Raw genomic sequence first — 20233 nt, 5'->3', positions numbered from 1 at the left:
AAAAAAAAAAAAAAAAACACACACAACACTTTAACCCAGAGAAGGTGGAGGCTGATAGACTGGAGGTAATGGAATGCATTATAATTAGATTTAAAAGCAATTGTTTTACCAGCTTTGGTCACTATAATTAAAATGATCATATCCATGAAAAAATAAAGTCTCAGCTTTTAGTACTACTTTAATATAAAATATTTATATCTCCCTTCCACCCTTCATAGAGCTTCATGTCTAATTCCCAGTTATAATGCCCATATATCCTACTTCTGGGTGCATTATATATATATTATAAGTAATATATATTATTGCTGTCACTCACTGTTTCACAGTATAAACACCTTTATAGTAGAGATTATCTGCTCTTTTTGTACTATAAAGGGCTAATTTTATTTTATTTTTTAACCCCATGATGACAGGTGATTAAAAAAAATAAAATAAAAAAAAACGCACCCTGCTGCTACTAAACGTCTTAGGCCTGGTGCACACCTATGCATTTTTTGCAAAGAAGCACTACAGCTCATTTACATGGTTTCCTATGGAACACATTCTCATCTATGCCTTTTTCAGCCGTTGCGTATTTGGAAAGGGTCAAGGACTTTATTCAATGCAAAACTGTGCTTTTTTTTTTTTTATCTGCCCAACAACAAATTGGCCAAGAAAAAGCACTTTCGGAAAAATTGCATATGCAAAACGCACTGCAGAAGCGAATCAAAAGCAAAAACTGTATAGCCTTATGCTGGCCATACACGTATCAATTTCTGGACGAGAATATTCATACGAAAAAAAAAAAAAAAAATTTGTATATTTGCGGAATGAAAAAAAAAAAATGTTGTTTGAAAATTTCACTTGCTTTTAACATTCAGTTTTAAAATGAATGTAATTTCTGAACAAAAACTACATACACTGTCTGAAAATCCCTTTGACCAAGAAGTTTTCTTTTCGGCTCTTTCAAATTTTCCCATCACTGTGGTCGAAAATTAATGTTGATTTCACCACACTAATGATTAGAAAACCGAAAGAATGTTCTTAAAATTACATTTTGTTTTTTGAAGGAAGACATTGTTTTGGTATGGGCAGCATATAATAGATTACAGTTCTATCTCAAAATCTGGAAAACCGCCTAATTTTTTTTATTCTTTAACCACTTAAGGACCGCCGCATGGCGATGTACGTCGGTGCAATGGCACCGACAGGCACAAGCACGTACATGTACGCGCTCGCCTTCCAGCGGGTGGGGGGTCCGATCGGACCCCCTCCCGCTGGATGCGGCGGTCCGTTTCGCTGCAGGAGCGATTCGGGATGAGGGGGATGGCCGTTGGTTTCTGGCCATCCCCTCTCGATCGCTCCTGGCGAATGAGAAGCTTCCCCCGCTGTGTATTGTAAACACAGGCAGGGAGGAAGTGATGTCATTCTCCTCGGGGCGGTCTTTTTGACCGGACTAGGAGGAGAACACAGAAAGTAAGTGTGCACCAACACTACACTGACATGAAGGCACACACAGGCACACAAACCCCTCCCCCCCCCGATCACCCCCCCCCTCCCAGTCACAGTGTCACTGATTGCAGCGATCATTTATTTACCGATAACTGCATTTAGTGTCAGTTGTGACAGTAAAAACTGTCAGGGCAGTTAGTGTTAGGTCCAGGGTAGCCCCCTACCCCCCCAATAAAGGTTTTAACCCCCTGATTGCCCCTAGAGTTAACCCTTTCACCCCCTTTTGCCAGTATCACTAAGCGATCGTTTTCTGATCGCAGCATTAGTGTCGCTAGGTAGCTAGTTATTTTTTTAGGTTCACCACCAGGTTTTTATAGCGCTAGGTACCCCCATATACTACCCAATAATGGTTTTAACCCCCTGATTGCCCCTAGTTAACCCTTTCACCAGCGATCACCGTATAAGTGTTACGGGTGACTCTGGTTAGTTAGTTTGATTTTTATAGCATCAGGGCACCCACCATTTATTACCCAATAAATGCGTCGCCCCAGGCAGCGCTAGGTTAGTGCCAGTACCGCTAACACCCATGCGCAAAGCATAAACCTCCCGTAGTGGTATAGAATCTGAACAGATCAATATCTGACTGATCAGATCTATACTAGCGTCCCCAGAAGTTTAGGGTTCCAAAAAAAACGCATCGTTAGCGGGATCAGCCCAGATACCTGCGTTTTGCCCCTCCGCCCAGCCCACCCAAGTGCAGTATCGATCGATCACTGTCACTTACAAAACACTAAAAACATAACTGCAGCGTTTGCAGAGTCAGGCCTGATCCCTGCGATCGCTAACAGTTTTTTTTGGTAGCGATTTACATTTAAATCCGGAAGGCAGTGCTTCGATTTCGGGGTCCTGTATGTGGCTAGGCTCCCAAAAAGTCCCCCACATGTGGTATCCCCATACTCGGGAGAAGCAGCAGAATTTATTTTGGAGTATAATTTCACTTATGCCCATAGCATGTGTGAGCAATATATCATTTAGTGACAACTTTGTGCAAAAAAAAAAAAAGAAATTGTAATATTCCTGCAACTTGTGGCAAAATATAAAATATTTCATGGACTCAACATGCCTCTCAGTAAATAGCTTGGGGTGTCTACTTTCCAAAATGGGGTCATTTGGGAGGGTTTTGTGCTATTTTGGCATTTTATGGCCTTCGAAACTGATAGATAGTGAGGAGTGAAATCAAAAATTTGCACCCTTAGAAATCCTGAAGGCAGTGCTTGGTTTTCGGGGTGCCGTACTCGGCTAGGCTCCCAAAAAGTCCCACATATGTGGTATCCTCGTACTCAGGAGAAGCAGCAGAATCTATTTTGGGGTGCAATTCCACAAATAACGATGGCATGTGTGAGCAATATATCATTTAGTGACAACTTTTTGTAAACTTTTTTTTTTGTGTCATTATTCAATCACTTGGGACAAAAAAAAAAAATATTCAATGGGCTCAACATGCCCCTCAGCAATTTCCTTGGGGTGTCTACTTTCCAAAATGGAGTCATTTGGGTGGGGGGGGGGGGGTTGTACTGCCCTGCCATTTTAGCACCTCAAGAAATGAGATAGGCAGTAATAAATTGAAAGCTGTGTAAATTCCAGAAAATGTACTCTAGTTTGTAGACGCTATAACTTTTGCGCAAACCAATAAATATACGCTTATTGACATTTTTTTTTACTAAAGACATGTGGCTGAATAAATTTTGCCCTAAATGTATGACTAAAATTGAGTTTATTCGATTTTTCTTATAACAAAGTAGAAAATATATTTTTTCCCCCTCGAAATTTTCGGTCTTTTTCCATTTATATCGCAAAATATAAAAATCGCAGAGGCAATCAAATACCATCAAAAGAAAGCTCTATTTGTGGGAAGAAAAGGACGCAAATTTCGTTTAGTTACAACATTGCATGACCGCGCAATTACCAGTTAAAACAGTGCAGTGCAAAATTGTAAAAAGACCTCTGGTCCTTAGGCTGACAATTGGTCTGGGGCTGAAGTGGTTAAAGTCGGACGATATTTACCAGATTCAACCTCTAATAGCATATACAGTATCTCTCGTGTCGGTTACTCTCAGAGTAGAGAACTTGTTCCCTAACCATATAGTTGGAGATAGATAGAGATATAGATATATGTATTAATTTTTTTACATTTTTGAGGTTATTATCCAATTAAGCTAAACAATAAATCGGTCAACTAATCGATTATGAAAATAATCGTCAGTTGCAGCCCTAGAAAGCAACACAGCGAGATCAGGCGCCAATTAGAAAAAATGACTGGGGGAGTTATTGATAACAGCTCTGCTGATCCTAGCAGCTGGAGACAACCCCAGGGAGGAAGGAAAAACGTAAAAGCAACCACCAAATGTGTCTGCGTAGCGCTTAGAACAAGACTGTATGTGGCATGGGTGTACAGACACCTCTATTGAACACCAGTCTTAAAAAAGGCACTAGTCTCCAGAGTCACTGAAACAGTTTAATGAACTGATAATAGCATAAATCCAAAATCCAAAAGAGATTCAATAGTTAAAATTATTTGCTGTAGAAGAAGCTTGTACCAGATCCACCAATGGGCAGATGTAAACAACCAGGGGTTCTCAGCCGTGGCAGAATCATGGATAATGTAGTTGCCCGGACACACACGGGGAGCGCGAAGAATAGCTAGGCTGCTGTCACGGCCACCACTCAGGACATCAATGGTAGGGTGAAGATGGAGGAACCTGCATTGTTCACTTCGTGGAGACACTATATTATGGAGGCGACCAGCATTGATGTCACAGAGCCACACCGGATCGGAGGGCTGGGCTGAAGCCTCTGGGGATGGTGGAACCATGGACCGAAGGCTAGGAAGTGAAGGTCCTGTCACTACGACTACGCGTTTTGCGCCTGATCAAGATAGCGAGAGAGATGAAACAGATGATCATGTTTTCTATTGGCTAATTAAAAAGAAAACACCAAAGCTCGAAAAATGCTGCATGGAAACACGCAAATACGTGCGTCAAAACCGCTATGCTATGGTGTGAATGAGGTCTTAGTCTTTTCCAAACTGTTTATATAAATATGTTGCGCAATGATGGATGTTTAATTTTTATGAGATACCAACACTACAAACATAATAAGCACATTGAATACATATGTTAAATGGGCTTTGGGGATTATTATAAAATACCTATGTTGTAGGTTGTGACAGTTTGCACTTTATGGTATTTTGCACTTATTGTCACTTCGCACTTCATAGTTTTTTAGATTTATTGGCAAGGTTGGTATACAAGGTATAAACACCGTATCAGTGGCAATATAACATTTACTCTGTGTATGGCCAACTTAAGTCATTGGGGACCCATTCTTAGCCCTTGTACACATGGTCGGACATTCCGACAACAAAATCCGTCGGATTTTGTCTGAAACTGGTGTTTCATACACACGGTCGGACAAAGTTGTCGGAAAATCCGATCGTTTGTAACGTGATGACTTTTTTTTAGTTATGACGGGACTACGTTTAGGCTTGTAGCCAATAGCTTTGGTCTAGGAATTTGATCTGAGCATGCGCGGCACTATGCCCGATCGGAATTCCCCACAATAAGTCGGACAAGGTCCGATCGGATCATCTTGTCGGAAAATTTTTATATCCAGCTCTCAAACTTTGTTGCTCGGACATTCCGACGGAAAAAGTCAGATGAGGCCCACACACGGTCGGATTATCCGACAATGCAGTCCAATCGGACATTTTCCGCTGGAATGTCCGACCGTGTGTACAAGGGCAGAGAGATCTAAAGAGGCAGAAAATCAGAGGATGGTTGTATGTGGAGGTAGACCACCCTGAAGTTGATTTACTAAAACTGGAGTGCAAAATCTGGTGCAGCTCTGCGTAGATCAGCTTCTAGATTTTATTTTCAAAGCTTATCTGAACAAGCTGAAGATAGAAGCCTAGCTGCACTATTTTGCACTCTCCAATTTTACTAAATCAACCCCACCGTGACAAATATTGGGCAGCTTCTACCAAGCTTTGCAGATAAAATAAAGTATTGAGACAAGTGAATCTGAAATCAGTTCCTGATATTGGGTCAATATTAGAGTGCAGACAGTATCTGATCGGTGAAAAGTTAGTAAAGGTGGCATATAACGGACTACATTTAGGGAAGAGTGAACTAGTATTAAATTCTCTTATCAGACATACAGATGCCATGCATGATTATTCATGAAAAAAAAAAAAAAAGAGCTACGTTTTCTCCTCAATGATTTTGTAGGCAACACGTTGCCTCCTAACTGCCTGCCAAATGTCCCCCGAAAAGCATCCCCCCCCCCCCTGGATTGCCCTTAGGGCTAGCTTACACGTGTTTAAAAATCTAGCACTGGACACGCTGCTTCAAAGCTCTCACAATCCAGGTTCACACAGTAGCGTGCAGGATTTTTATTTTATTTTTTATCCCTGCACTGGTATCGGGTCGCACGAGTGTTCTCACCCATGCTATCTGATTCTTGTCTGAATCCACAGTTCAGGGGGCATCATTAACATATTGACACCGGCAACGGTTCACAGAAGGCAGTGTGAGCTGTCTGCAGGAGTGATGCAATGCGGGAACCAGTGCTGGTTCCCACATCACTGCAGTGTGAATCCAGGCTAAATACCAATAGAAGCCCCTGTAACTAAATAAAACAGTTACCTTATAGTCTTGTTCACACCATGCATTTGCTTTGAAAAATTATACCCATGTGACTTTCTTGGTGCTTCAAATGGTCTCCAAAGCCTCCATAGAAGTCTATGACAATGCTTGCTTATAGCACCTGAAGCTTTTGAAAGACTTTTATTCAGCATTAGCTCAAATTTGTTTTGGAGGTATTGAAGGTATGAGATATCCCAGGATACACTGGGAAACTAACAAGCGAACCTGAAAGACATCAGCAGTCACTTCTGGTTCATGTGTATAGATTCTAGAAGTGTCTGGTCCAGATGTCACATCTGGTGTGCAGCAGAAATGGGAGTGGGGTCCAGTCCGGAGCAACTAGCAGACAACACACATAGTGTGCAAGATGGAATGCTATAGTGGAAGGCAAGCGGGGACAAGAGAGAGAGAGGGCTGGGTGGCACAGGATTGGCAGAGCTGGGGTGGTTACTACCGAGCGAGGGGAATCGGCAGAGCTGGGGGATTACTAACGAGCGAGGGGAAATCGGCAGAGCTGGGGGATTACCAACGAGCTGGGGGGTGGGGGGGTTACTACCGAGCGAGGGGAATCGGCAGAGATGGGGGGTGGGGGGGTTACTACCGAGCGAGGGGAATCGGCAGAGATGGGGGGAGGGGGGGTTACTACCGAGCGAGGGGAATCGGCAGAGATGGGGGGAGGGGGGGGTTACTACCGAGCGAGGGGAATCGGCAGAGATGGGGGGAGGGGGGGTTACTACCGAGCGAGGGGAATCGGCAGAGATGGGGGGAGGGGGGGTTACTACCGAGCGAGGGGAATCGGCAGAGATGGGGGGAGGGGGGGTTACTACCGAGCGAGGGGAATCGGCAGAGATGGGGGGGTTACTACCGAGCGAGGGGAATCGGCAGAGATGGGGGGGTTACTACCGAGCGAGGGGAATTGGCAGAGAAGGGGGGGTTACTACCGAGCGAGGGGAATTGGCAGAGATGGGGGGGTTACTACCGAGCGAGGGGAATCGGCAGAGATGGGGGGTGGGGGGGGTTACTACCGAGCGAGGGGAATCGGCAGAGATGGGGGGTGGGCGGGTTACTACCGAGCGAGGGGAATCGGCAGAGATGGGGGGTGGGCGGGTTACTACCGAGCGAGGGGAATCGGCAGAGATGGGGGGTGGGGGTTACTACAGAGCGAGGGGAATCGGCAGAGATGGGGGGTGGCGTTACTACAGAGCGAGGGGGAATCGGCAGAGATGGGGGTGGGGTTACTACCGAGCGAGGGGGAATCGGCAGAGATGGGGGTGGGGTTACTACCGAGCGAGGGGGAATCGGCAGAGATGGGGGGTGGGGTTACTACCGAGCGAGGGGAATCGGCAGAGATGGGGGGTGGGGTTACTACCGAGCGAGGGGAATCGGCAGAGATGGGGGGTGGGGTTACTACCGAGCGAGGGGAATCGGCAGAGATGGGGGGTGGGGTTACTACCGAGCGAGGGGAATCGGCAGAGATGGGGTTACTACTGAGCGAGGGGAATCGGCAGAGATGGGGGGTGGGGTTACTACCGAGCGAGGGGAATTGGCAGAGATGGGGGGGATTACTACAGAGCGAGGGGGAATGGCAGAGCTGGGGTGTTACTACTGATCGGGGGGGGGGGGGGGGCAAAGCTGGAGGGTTACTACTGAGCAGTTACTACTGAGTGGAGGGGAAGTGGCAGAGCTGGGAGGTTTCTACTGAGTGGAGGCAGAGCTGGAGGGTTACTACAGAGCAGGGGGGATACTACAGAGCAGGGGGGATACTACAGAGCAGGGGGGATACTACAGAGCAGGGGGGATACTACAGAGCAGGGGGGATACTACAGAGCAGGGGGGATACTACAGAGCAGGGGGGATACTACAGAGCAGGGGGGATAGGGACGGCAGAGCAGGGGGGATCGCAGAGCTGGGGGATTACTACTGAGCAGGGGGGACGGCAGAGCTGGGGGATTACTACTGAGAAGGGGGGACGGCAGAGCTGGGGGATTACTACTGAGAAGGGGGGACGGCAGAGCTGGGGGATTACTACTGAGCAGGGGGAACGGCAGAGCTGGGGGATTACTACTGAGCAGGGGGAACGGCAGAGCTGGGGGATTACTACTGAGCAGGGGGAACGGCAGAGCTGGGGGATTACTACTGAGAAGGGGGGACGGCAGAGCTGGGGGATTACTACTGAGAAGGGGGGACGGCAGAGCTGGGGGATTACTACTGAGCAGGGGGAACGGCAGAGCTGGGGGATTACTACTGAGCAGGGGGGACGGCAGAGCTGGGGGATTACTACTGAGCAGGGGGAACGGCAGAGCTGGGGGATTACTACTGAGCAGGGGGGACGGCAGAGCTGGGGGATTACTACTGAGCAGGGGGGACGGCAGAGCTGGGGGATTACTACTGAGCAGGGGGGACGGCAGAGCTGGGGGATTACTACTGAGCAGGGGGGACGGCAGAGCTGGGGGATTACTACTGAGCAGGGGGGACGGCAGAGCTGGGGGATTACTACTGAGCAGGGGGGACGGCAGAGCTGGGGGATTACTACTGAGCAGGGGGGACGGCAGAGCTGGGGGATTACTACTGAGCAGGGGGGACGGCAGAGCAGGGGGGACGGCAGAGCAGGGGGGTTACTACTGAGCAGGGGGGACGGCAGAGCTGGGGGATTACTACTGAGCAGGGGGGACGGCAGAGCTGGGGGATTACTACTGAGCAGGGGGGACGGCAGAGCTGGGGGGTTACTACTGAGCAGGGGGACGGCAGAGCTGGGGGGTTACTAAGCAGGGGGACGGCAGAGCTGGGGGGTTACTACTGAGCAGGGGGGACGGCAGAGCTGGGGGGTTACTACTGAGGTAGTGGGGGAATGGCAGAGCTGGGGGGTTACTACTGGGGGGGCGGCAGAGCTGGGGGGTTATAACTGGACGGGGTAATGGCAGAGCTGGGGGACAGCTACTGAGTGGAGGGGGGGTGGCCGAGCTGGGGGGATACTACTGAGCGGAGGCAGCAGAGCTGGGGGGTTATAACTGAACGGGGGGTGCAAGCCCACGTTCACATTGGGCCGATTTGTCATGCAATGTTACAGGTCAAACTGCGTGCCAAATTGGAGCCTATTGCCAGCAATGGCACTGTTTGAATTGTTGTGATGACGCACCAATTCCCAAAAGTAGTTTCTGCACTAATATTGGAAACGTTGGGGGGGGCGATTTCAATAGGCATCTGTACAGGAACCCACACAGATGTCCGTCAAATCAAACCTAGGCTAAGAAAGCTCAGGCGTTCTCCTGACTCATCTCCAACCCAAACGCTTTAACTCCACTTTCCTGTACTCCCAGGTGATCTGGGGTATTCCCAAACCTGCAGCCCCCAATAAATGTGTACAGATGGTGTTCAAGCTCGCATGCCATGTGGATACTAAGGATGAGCTCCGGCGTGTTCGCACACTCCACGTGCAGAGCCCGCCAGGAAGTCAGCGCAGTGCTGCGCTAATCACAGGCAGTGAGACATTTACCCAATGCACGGCTGCAGAGATCGGGCAATGTCTCGCTGCCTGTGATTAGCGCTGCGCATACTTCCTGGCGGGCTCTGCACGTGGAGTGTGCGAATACGCCGGAGCTCATTCCTAGTGGATACCTATGAAGAGGTTAGGGCTTTGTTTACACCCACCCAGGGGGGTAAGGTGCAGACGTACGCGGTGTTGGGGCAGTGTGCAGCATTGTTCTAATGCTTTGTACTGTTCATATTTATAAAGTGACACAAAATGACACTTCCATTACCTCTACGTATTGTATAACGCAGTGCAGGGCGCTGTAGAAACGCACACATGCCACATTCATACGTAACGCACATATAAACAGAGGAAACGATTATTTTCTTACACTGACCCACCATGGAGCAAAGCAGCTCCACATACATAGTATGAATTCCACCTCCTCACACTGCAACCACCTACCACCCACCATTGTTATCACTGACAGTTCCCAGGTGACAATCGATCACTGGAAGACACCTGTGTACAAGGATCGTCCACCATGACACCTCCATCAGGATCCCATCTATACAGGAGATCAGATGACTAGGGGAGCCCAGCTTTCCCTATAGGAAGTACTTACCTTGCCCAGACAGATGTGACAACTGATCGGCAGGGTCAGAGATAGGGTAACATTCTGCACGTTGTGCTCCATTGTCCGGGATCACTACTACTACCATTACTCGACACAGCGCTCCATCCTGGCCAATCATCAGCTACGGATGCCTGTACAGACCAATCCCCTCCCTCCGTACACACAGCTCCCTGTTCCCGGGGAAGTTGGCGCCCTGCACACAGGAAGTGCCGGGGGGAGATGGGCGGCTCTTGTGTATACAAACACAAACATACACTGCACTGAGGTCATTATTCCCGCTACACTGCTCATCCTTCATATTACTAGGGAGAATATTATCACAGAGGGTAGACAAACACATTAACTCTTTCATTGGGGACACCTAGCTTATAAGGGTTTCCCCACACCTTCTGCTTATAATATAACTAAAGGATAAACTTTTTTTTTTTTTAAAGTTTTGGATAGAGGGGAGAAGAACCCCTGCCAGTTTTTATTGCTGTCTGTGCCTTCCTTAACCACTTGCTTACTGGGCACTTAAACCCCCCTCCTGCCCTGACCAATTTTCAGCTTTCAGCGCTGATGCACTTTGAATGACAATTGCGCGGCCATACAACACTGTACCCAAATGAAATTTTTATCATTTTTTTCCCACAAATAGAGCTTTCTTTTGGTGGTATTTAATTACAGCTGGGAGTTTTATTTTTTGCTAAACAAACAAAAAAAGATGCAAAAAAAAAAAAAAAATCATGTTTAATAGTTTGTTATAAAATTTTGCAAACGGGTCATTTTTCTCCTTCATTGAAGTGCGCTGATGAGGCGGCACTGATAGGCTGCATTGGTGGGCACTGATAGGCATAGTTAAGGCGGCACTAATAGGCACAGATAAGGCGGCACTGATGGGCACAGATAAGATGGCACGGATGGGGGGCACAGATGGGTGGCACGGATGGGTGGCACGGATGGGCACTGATAGGTACCACTGATAGATGGGACTGATGGGCACTGATAGGTGGCTCTGATAGGTGGCACTGCTGGGCATTGATGGGCGGCACTGATGGGCACGGATATGTGGCACTGGGGTGCAGAACCTTTGTTGAGCAGATTGTGGGCACTGCTGGGTGGCACTGTGGGCACTTCTGGGTGGCACTATGGGCACTGCTAGGTGGCACTGACAGGGGGCACTTACTTTTTATTAATGTGACACTGGCAGGGGGCAGGTGGGCACTGGCAGGGGGCAGGTGGGCACTAGCAGGGCTGGCCGTGATCGGGACTTATGTCCCGATCACGGCCGCCGGTGATCGCCTTTTTTTTTCTCCTCGCGCTGACAGTGCGAGGAGGAATAATAGCGCGATTACCGGCTCCGTTATATCACATGATCAGCTGTCATTGGCTGACAGCTGATCACTTGATAAGGGGTCGGGATCGACCCCTTGCACGGATCGGTGATCAGGCGAGTCTCATAGACTCGCCGATCACAGAGCGCGCCGCGCGCGCCCCTCAGGGGGCGTGCAGGCCACTCGTGCACGGGACTACGTCAATAGACGTAGTCCCGGAAAAGGAGATCCGCGCTGTAGCCGTCATTCAGCTATAGCACGGGTCCCAAGTGGTTAAGGGCCGGTTCACACTATTGCGATGCAAGAACCCTGCAAATCAACCGCATTGCACCCGGCACACACACAAGTTCACACTGCCATATGCACTGCTGGGGAGTGTCATTATATGTTAAGGACACCCCCATTTCAGATCGCACTGCGAACTGACAGTTCGGTCATGGATTGAATCGCATATGTGTGAACACACATGCGATCCAATTCTGGTCCGAACTGAAAAAAAGGGTCCTGTGCGTGTTTGCACCGAATACGGTGTGATATCAGCCATGCTATCTGTATGGCTGACATCACACCCGCACAGACATCGCATTTAATGTGAACAGCAGTGCGCTGCGCATTACATGCGATGTCTGCCATCACAATAGTTTGAGCCGGCCCTTAAGCAGAGTTCAACCCAAAAATAGAACTTCTGCTTGGCAACCAGCCGCCAGTGCGTTGGCTCAGCTGCGCAAATCAGCGTAGCTGTACATCGGTCCCTTTAACAGCTATTGCAGATGTTTTCAGAGACATCTTTGCGGGTTGCTGCACAGATGTCAATGGAAATCGCACCCGAAGTCGCCAAAAGTAGTACATAAACTACTTTTGGGAATCAGTGCCATTGCCACCGATTTGGCATACAATATGACATGTCAAATCGCTCCAATGTACAAAGTACAGAGTGATGGTCTGTTCCTAGTGATCAGGAACGGTGATCTCTCTCCTCCTCTAGTCAGTCCCCTCCCACCACAGTTAGCGACACCTCCCTAGGGAACACTTAACCCCTTGATTGCCCCCTAGTGTTAACCCCTACCCTGCCAATGGCATTTATACAGTGATCAGTGGCTACTTCTCCTATCACCTTCCAGGACGGCACATCTGAGAGGTGAGGGCTCCTCCCTACAGGAAACACAATCAATTGACAGCTTGTTATAAGTCCCCACTCTTCCCCCTGATCCCGTATTGATTATGTTTCTCCCGAGCACAGCAGCATGTTTATTTTGTTTAAAGACCAAATGACCAGGGAGGGTCAGATGGTCCCCTGTTGAGACAGGGTCTAGGGAGGCCAGGGAGGACTGAACTAACCTGCATGCTTGTCCTTCTCACAGGTCGCCCTCAAGGCTGCACCAGCACTCTGGCCACAGGGAGTGCGCGCCATTGCTGCATGTGCATAAAACTCCACCACCAGCTGCTCTCTTCATTCCTGGAGCTGTCCCGAAGAAAGTGCTGTGCTCCAAGCATCACTCTGTTACATGGCCACGTCACAGGAAGTGGATGGTGACGAAGGAACGGCGTAACCCAGAAGTGCTAAAAAACGCTGGGAGAACAGCGTGGAGGAGAGACAGAACAAGGCGAGGGACAGTGGTCGGTTCGCTGTACTAGCCCCTCAAGCAGTACCAGCAGCCCAGGACCGAGCCAACCTCCACATGGAACCGGAGGAAGGGAAGGCAACTACAACTGCAGGCAGATCCAAGTTGGGGCCCGGAGAGAGGCCCAGGCTTCATGGGGATTGAGAATCCCTTGGCCAGCCAGGATAGGCTAGGTCTCCCCAATCACCTTACCCTCCCCACCCCACCCCCTCAGTATAAGCCTGCAGGTAGGTGAAAGACAGAGTAAAATTACATGTATGTTCTGTCTTACAGAATCCCCCAGCAAAACCCAGGAGGCCGCAGATAAACAGCCTCCTGCGGCTACCTTGATGAAGAAGTTCCTTTCATCTATGCAGGTGGAAAAGCTGGCCACAGTCAGATCTTTCCGTGAAACCGCCCTGACCCAGAGGAGCTTACCCCTAGAGAAGGCCAATCCTCCCAGGAAAGTCTCTCCAGAAGGGTCTCCTCCCACCCTCACAGTCACTACCTCTAATTCAGGTAGAAGAGCAGGATGGGGGGAAATGGAGAGCCAGGCCAGATCACAGCTCAGACGGGGAGGTTGATCCAGACCAACTAAGTAAGACACAGGAAGATGCAAGGCCAAGGAGAAACCGTTTCACTCTGGAGGATCTGGATGGATTCCTACAGGCGATATATGCCACAGAGGACATTCCAGAGACCCCTGTAGTTGCTTCCGCAACAGGACAAGGTATACAGGGGACTGAGCAAGGCTCAATCCAGGGTGTTCCCACGCCATCAATCCCTAAAGGACCTGATCCTACAGGAATGGAAGGAACCTGAAAGGAGAATTGTCAGACAAAAAACCTGGAAAAGGAGATTTTCCTTTAAAGAGGATGATGAAGAGACATTCTTTAACCACTTCAGCCCCAGAAGATTTGGCTGCTCAATGACCAGGCCATTTTTGGCATTTTTTGAGATACGGCACTGCGTCGCTTTAACTGTCAATTTTGCGACGCTGTACCCAAACAAAATTGTGGTCCTTTTTACCCCACAAATAGAGCTTTATTTTGGGTGTATTTGATCATCTCAGCAGTTTTTATTTTTTGCGCTATAAACAAAAAAAGAGCGACAATTTAGAAAAACACAATATTTTGTCCTTTTTGCTATAATAAATATCCCCTTTTTTTTTAAACCAATTTTTTTTCCATCAGTTTAGGCTGATATGTATTCTTCTACATACAGTGCCTTGCAAAAGTATTCACCCCCCTTGGCATTTTTCGTGTTTTGTTGCCTCACAACCTGGAATTGACATGGATTGTTTGAGGACTTGTATCATTTAATTTACAGAACATGCCCACAAGTTTGAATTATTATTATTTTTTTATTGTGAAGCAAACAACAAATAGGACAAAATGACAAAAAAAAAGTTAATGTGCATAACTATTCACACCCCTAAAGTCAATACTTTGTAGAGCCACCTTTTGTGGCTATCACAGCTCCAAGTCGCTTTGGATAAGTCTCTATGAGCTTGCCACATCTTACCAATGGGATTTTTGCCCATTCCTCCTTGCAAAACTGCTCCAGCTCCTTCAAGTTGGATGGTTTGCACTTGTGAACAGCAATCTTTAAGGCTGACCAAATATTTTCTATTGGATTAAGGTCTGGGCTTTGACTAGGCTATTCCAACACATTTACATGTTTCCCCTTAACCACTTGACCACTGGGCACTTAAACCCCCTTCCTAACCAGACCAATTGTCAGCTTTCGGTGTTCTCGCATTTTGAATGACAATTACTCAGTCATGCAACACTGTACCTACATGAAATAGTTGTCCTTTTTTTTTTTTTTTGGTATTTATTCAAATTTTGGCCAAAATATATACTGCTACATACCTTTGGTAAAAAATAAATACAAATTGGTGTATATTATTAGGTCTTTTTGAAAGTTATAGAGTCCACAAGCTATGGTGCCAATATCTAAAAATTGATCACACCTGAAGTACTGATGGCCTATCTCATTTCTTGAGACCCTAACATGCCTGAAAAGTACAAATACCCCCCAAATGACCTGTTTTCGGAAAAAAAACATTCCAAGGTATTTAGAAAGATGCATGGTGAGGTTTTTGAAGTTGTAATTTTTTCCCACAATTCTTTGCAAAATCAAGATTTATTTTTTTATTTTTTGTTTTTTTTCACAAAATTGTCATATTAGCAGGTTATTTCTCACTCAGCATATGCATACCACAAATTACACCCAAAACACATTCTGCTATTAGTCCTGCATATGACAATACCACATGTTTGAGACTTTTACACAGAATGACCACATACAGAGGCCCAACATGCAGGGAGCACCTTCAGGCGTTCTGGAGCACCCAGGACAATTCTGACATTTCTCTCCTACATGTAAAAATCATCATTTATTTGCTAGAAAATTACATAGAGCCCCAAAACATTATATATGTTTTTTTAGCAAAGACCCTAGAGAATACAATGGTGGTTGTTGCAACTTTTTATCTGGCACGGTATTTGCGCAGCAATTTTTTTGAACGCATTTTTTTTGGAAAAAAACTGTTTTGTGCTTTAAAAAAAAACAGTAAAGTTAGCCCAATATTTTTGCATAATGTGAAAGATGAAGTTACGCCGAGTAAATAGATACCTAACGTGTCACCCTTTCAAAATTGCACACACTCGTGGTATGGCGCCAAACTTCGCTACTTAAAAATACCCATAGGTGATGCTTTAAATTTTTTTACTGGTTACATGTTTTGAGTTACAGAGGAAGTCTAGGGCCAAAATTATTGCTCTCTAGCGTTTGCAGCGATACCTCACATGTAGGAGGCCACGCGAGTAGTGAGGTTGAACAGGAGCAGACGAACACCAGGGACTCTACTGACAGGCAGTGACATGAGAGGATAGCAGCCTGATGGTGAGACGTTCGATCTGAAGTACTGGCAACCTATGTATATGCTTTTAACATATTGATTTTAAGTAAGCGCAATTTGTAAGGGGGGAGAGGGTTATGTACAATAAAGGGTATAACACGATATTGGACCCCTTGCATTTCTTACACGCTTATTGCCAATGAGGACAGCAAAATAAAACGGAGGAGGCAGGAGGAGATAAGAGACGCCTACACAGCGGGATCAAACAGACAGGCTTCAACGCAAAAAGCTTCTGGTAAGCTGCCATCCAAGGGGGTCCACACTGCGGTGCAAACGGTGAAGGTGTAGGACAAACTCTGCTAATATTTACAACACGGGAAGATTTCTTCTACCCTGCATGTACCCTTCATATAGATCGATTGGAAAAACTTTGAACAGTTTTTTTGCTGGATTTGCTTATACTCATTTTCCACTGGTTTGGACACTGGTTGTTGGCAATCACTGAGATTAAGAGTGGTGTAACAAACAGATTTGGACTGCATTTTGAGAACAATAGGAAAGTAGTATTTTTCCGAATATGCAGTTAAGCGCTGTTAGTGCTTGATTTATTAGATCAATCACATTGTGTTACATTGATACCTCACATGTGTTGTTTGAACACCGTTTTCATATGTGGGTGGGACTTATGTATGCGTTCGCTTCTGCATGCGAGCACACGGGGACGGGGCTATTAAAAAACAAAACAACATTTTTTATTGTTCATTTTACTTTATTTATTTTAGTTTGACACTTTTTCCCCAAAAATTTATTTTTTGATCACTTTTATTCCTATTACAAGGAACGTAAACATCCCTTGTAATAGGAATATGAAATGACAGGTCCTCTTTAAAGTGAGATATGGGGTCAATAAGACCCCACATCTCACCCCTAGGCTGGGAAGCCTGAAATAATAAAAAAAAAACAATCCTGGCTTTGATCGTATTGGCAAGTCGGTAGAAGCACCGGATGGGGATGTCCCCGCGCCTCCCGTAAGAACGATCAAACAGCGGAACAGCCGCTATGATCATTCCTATGGTACATATGCATATTATCCAGGATAGAAGGGCCAGGTTGTTCCTCGTCAGCCTCTGCTGGGGTTGAGGGAAGGGTGGAGGGAAGGCTGCATGGAAGGTTATAAAGTGATTCCCTGGCTTCAGTCTAGTCATCCAGAAACTGCAGTTTGTTGAAGTACCACAGCGTGGGGACATACACTTTCGATGCTGATGCTCCTGATCGGAGTGATTTCTGGATCTTATTATGCTCCTTCTTATACATGTTCCTCAAGATCCCAATTTTCTTTTCCAAGAACACGATGGTTGCATCAGGGACCCGAGTCTTCACAAATTCCAGAAGTTTCTCCAGCGTTGACCTCCTCGTTTGTTTATTATAATATAAGCTGTGTTTCACGTCCCACAAATTCCTCATCTCCCTTTATCTGTCTATGAAACTGGCCATGAATTCTGGGTCCTTAAAGTGATTCATCTTTGCTGTAAGACAATACACAAGACAAAAACACTAATGTCAGCCTAAACTTTCATTATCATATCCCAATATAGGCCTTAATCTTGAAGCAGTATAGGCCACTGTGATGGGCCAAGTTCAAATTTTACCTTCATTTGGGACGCTCGCCACTTCCGTTCGTCCTTCTTCCGCACACATCGTATGTATGACACATGCGTGTTAGCTTGATATAGATTGCCCATGCGTGAATCTCCGCCCGTGTCACCCACCCGACGTTCTTTATCAAAGATTCCCCACCCCTTATCTCTTCAGCGTGCAGTAGGAGCAAGAGCAACATGGAGGATAAAGAGCAGGTTGTGGTAATTCCACTAATGAGGAGGAGGAAAGCCCAGAGCCCGAAAACGGCCCGATCCCAGAGGAGGAGATTTAAGGCCTCCAATATGGCCTTTGAAGAGATGTTGGAGATGGTCGACATGTTTAAGAGGGCCGACTATGATGGAAAGAATGGGCCGTACCCAAACCCCAATCTGCGAGAGGCCAAAATCATGATGAAAGTGGTGAAGAGTCTGCGACAGAAATTTGGAATACAACGATCAAAGGAGCAATTAAGAAAATGCTGGGCAGACCTAAAATTAAGGGAGCAGGATCAGTACAGAAGGATAAAGAAAGTGCTTCAAAAAAGTAAGTACTTGTCATGTGTTCCTATTACGATTATTAACTTGCATGATGCTCCATGAGCTTTTCTTTACTGTTGTACAGTTTTAAATGGCTAATTTCAGGTTTGTGGGCACAGTAATCGTTCGTAGGAAATATTTTTCATTTGCCAACTAAATATGATGTTTTTAGCTGATACAGAGTTAACTATATTTGGTCATGCTAATTTGTATTAAAAGAAGTGTAACGCCGGTACTCCTGAAGAGCACATGCTATGTTTTGTAAATTTAGTTTTTCCTAAGACCATAGTTGGGTCCTAGGGTTAAATTATGTAAATTGTGATTTTGGCATCAGTTTGGCTGGACTGTATTGTGTTCTGCCTGGTCATAGGTGCATGTATCACCTTTGACAGGCATTGGAACGCAGTCTGGTTGGACGCACTGGGTACCAATCTCTCTCTCTGAGCCAATCATTGGGTGCGTTGTCTCGCTGTGTATTCCAGGAGAGGGTACTTAAGGTGCTGATATCATGTGGTTCTGGGTTCCGGTCCAGAAGTACGTTCTGACTCCATGGTTCTGGTCCTCCTGACCAGCCCCCAGAGGCCCGCATGGCTTGGGGTGCGGATCCATTTCCGACTCTCAGGACTGGCTAGCCCGAGGCACAGTAACTGGAAGGAGGATTTCAAGGTGGTCCGGTGCCATCTCGGGTTTGGAGAGGCAACTTAAACCGCAACAAGGGGAAGACTCTTCAGAAGAGGGCCACGCACGAGGCTGGCTGTTCAGTAAGAGCCTGGAAGCTGAGCTGTAAGGACACCAAGGAAATCCGCATTCTTACAGTATCGCCGGACCGGCTGCAAGATACTGGTACTGTAAGAAAGTTCCTAAGTGCATCCTTCAGTTACGCCTAAGTTTCTGTGCTAGTTTAAAGTTCTACAACCAAGTCTGTGGCAGAGACTTTGCTAAGCTTAAATCCCCTGTCGGCTGCTAAATCTACTAACAGGGATTTATCCGGTAGTTGAAATATCCAGTTGCAAATGGCTATTCCCTGGATCATCTAGAGAGAGACATTTCAAGTGTCAGCAGTTTCCAAAAGTGCCTGAGCTTTGCTACTCATACCCTCTATTCCCAACTGAGGCCGCGTACACACGGGCGGACTGTTCGCCCAACCTTGTCCGCTGAACAGTGTTTGGGCGGACAGTCCGCCCGTGTGTGGGCTTTCAGCGGACAGTTTCAGCGGACAGTTGGACGGACAAAGTCTTTCGGAAATTCCGAAAAACTGTCCGCTGAAACTGTGTTTGAGCGAACAGTCCGCCCGTGTGTAGGCTACTTTCGAAATGAGCAAACTGTTCCCGCTCGGAAAGTCCGCCCATTTCGAGCGCATGTACAGGTAGGCGGGGCCCGCGAAGGAGACGTCGCGGGCTCCGCCACCTGGAATGGGCTTAAAGGGGAACCCCAACGCCGAAAAAAATCGGCGTGGGGGTTCCCCCAAAGTGCACACCAGACCCTTGTCCGAGCACGCTACCCGGCCGGCCAGGAAAGGGGGGCGAGCGAGCGCGCCCCCCCTCCTGAGCCGTAACAGGCCGCGTGCCCTCAACATGGGGGGTGCCTTGGGGAAGGGGGGGCCGCGCGGCCCCCCCACCCCAAAGCACCTTGTCCCCATGTTGATGAGGACAAGGGCCTCTTCCCGACAACCCTGGCCGTTGGTTGTCGGGGTCTGCGGGCGGGGGGCTTATCGGAATCCGGGAGCCCCCTTTAAGAAGGGGGCCCCCAGATACCGGCCCCCCACCCTATGTGAATGAGTATGGGGTACAATGTACCCCTACCCATTCACCTGTGAAATAAAGTACAAAAAAAACACAACACAGGGAAAAAATATTTTATTGCACAGCTCCGGGGGTCTTCCGTCTTCGGGGGTCTTCTCGCCGGACTCCTCCGCTATCTGTGTGTAGCTCTTTTACTAGCGGAGGAGTCCGGCTTTCTTCCTCCCCGCCGCCGGCCTCTTCTCCCGACTTCGGGGGTCTTGTCCCCCTCTTCGGTTCTTCTGCCGGGCCACCGCGCCT

The 20233-nt window shown here is 47.4% G+C and overlaps 1 protein-coding gene across 1 annotated transcript in view; it reads right to left on the bottom strand.

The window, feature by feature from the left end:
* OBI1 (ORC ubiquitin ligase 1) overlaps nucleotides 1-10440 on the bottom strand; it is a 58334-nt gene extending 47894 nt beyond the window's left edge. The window contains exon 1 of the mRNA XM_077483061.1: nucleotides 10229-10440. Within this exon, the coding sequence (XP_077339187.1) occupies nucleotides 10229-10300 (72 nt within the window). The 5' untranslated portion in view covers nucleotides 10301-10440. The remainder of the gene's footprint in view (nucleotides 1-10228) is intronic.
* Between the last annotated feature and the right edge of the window lie 9793 nt (nucleotides 10441-20233).

The sequence above is a fragment of the Lithobates pipiens genome, unplaced genomic scaffold (genome assembly GCF_037356315.1).
Source record: "Lithobates pipiens isolate NorthernLeopardFrog02 unplaced genomic scaffold, aLitPip1_a1.2 Scaffold_16, whole genome shotgun sequence".
In the NCBI taxonomy this organism is placed as follows: domain Eukaryota; kingdom Metazoa; phylum Chordata; class Amphibia; order Anura; family Ranidae; genus Lithobates; species Lithobates pipiens.
The sequence above is the reverse complement of the archived record's forward strand: the minus strand, read 5'-3'. Positions and strand labels throughout refer to the sequence as shown.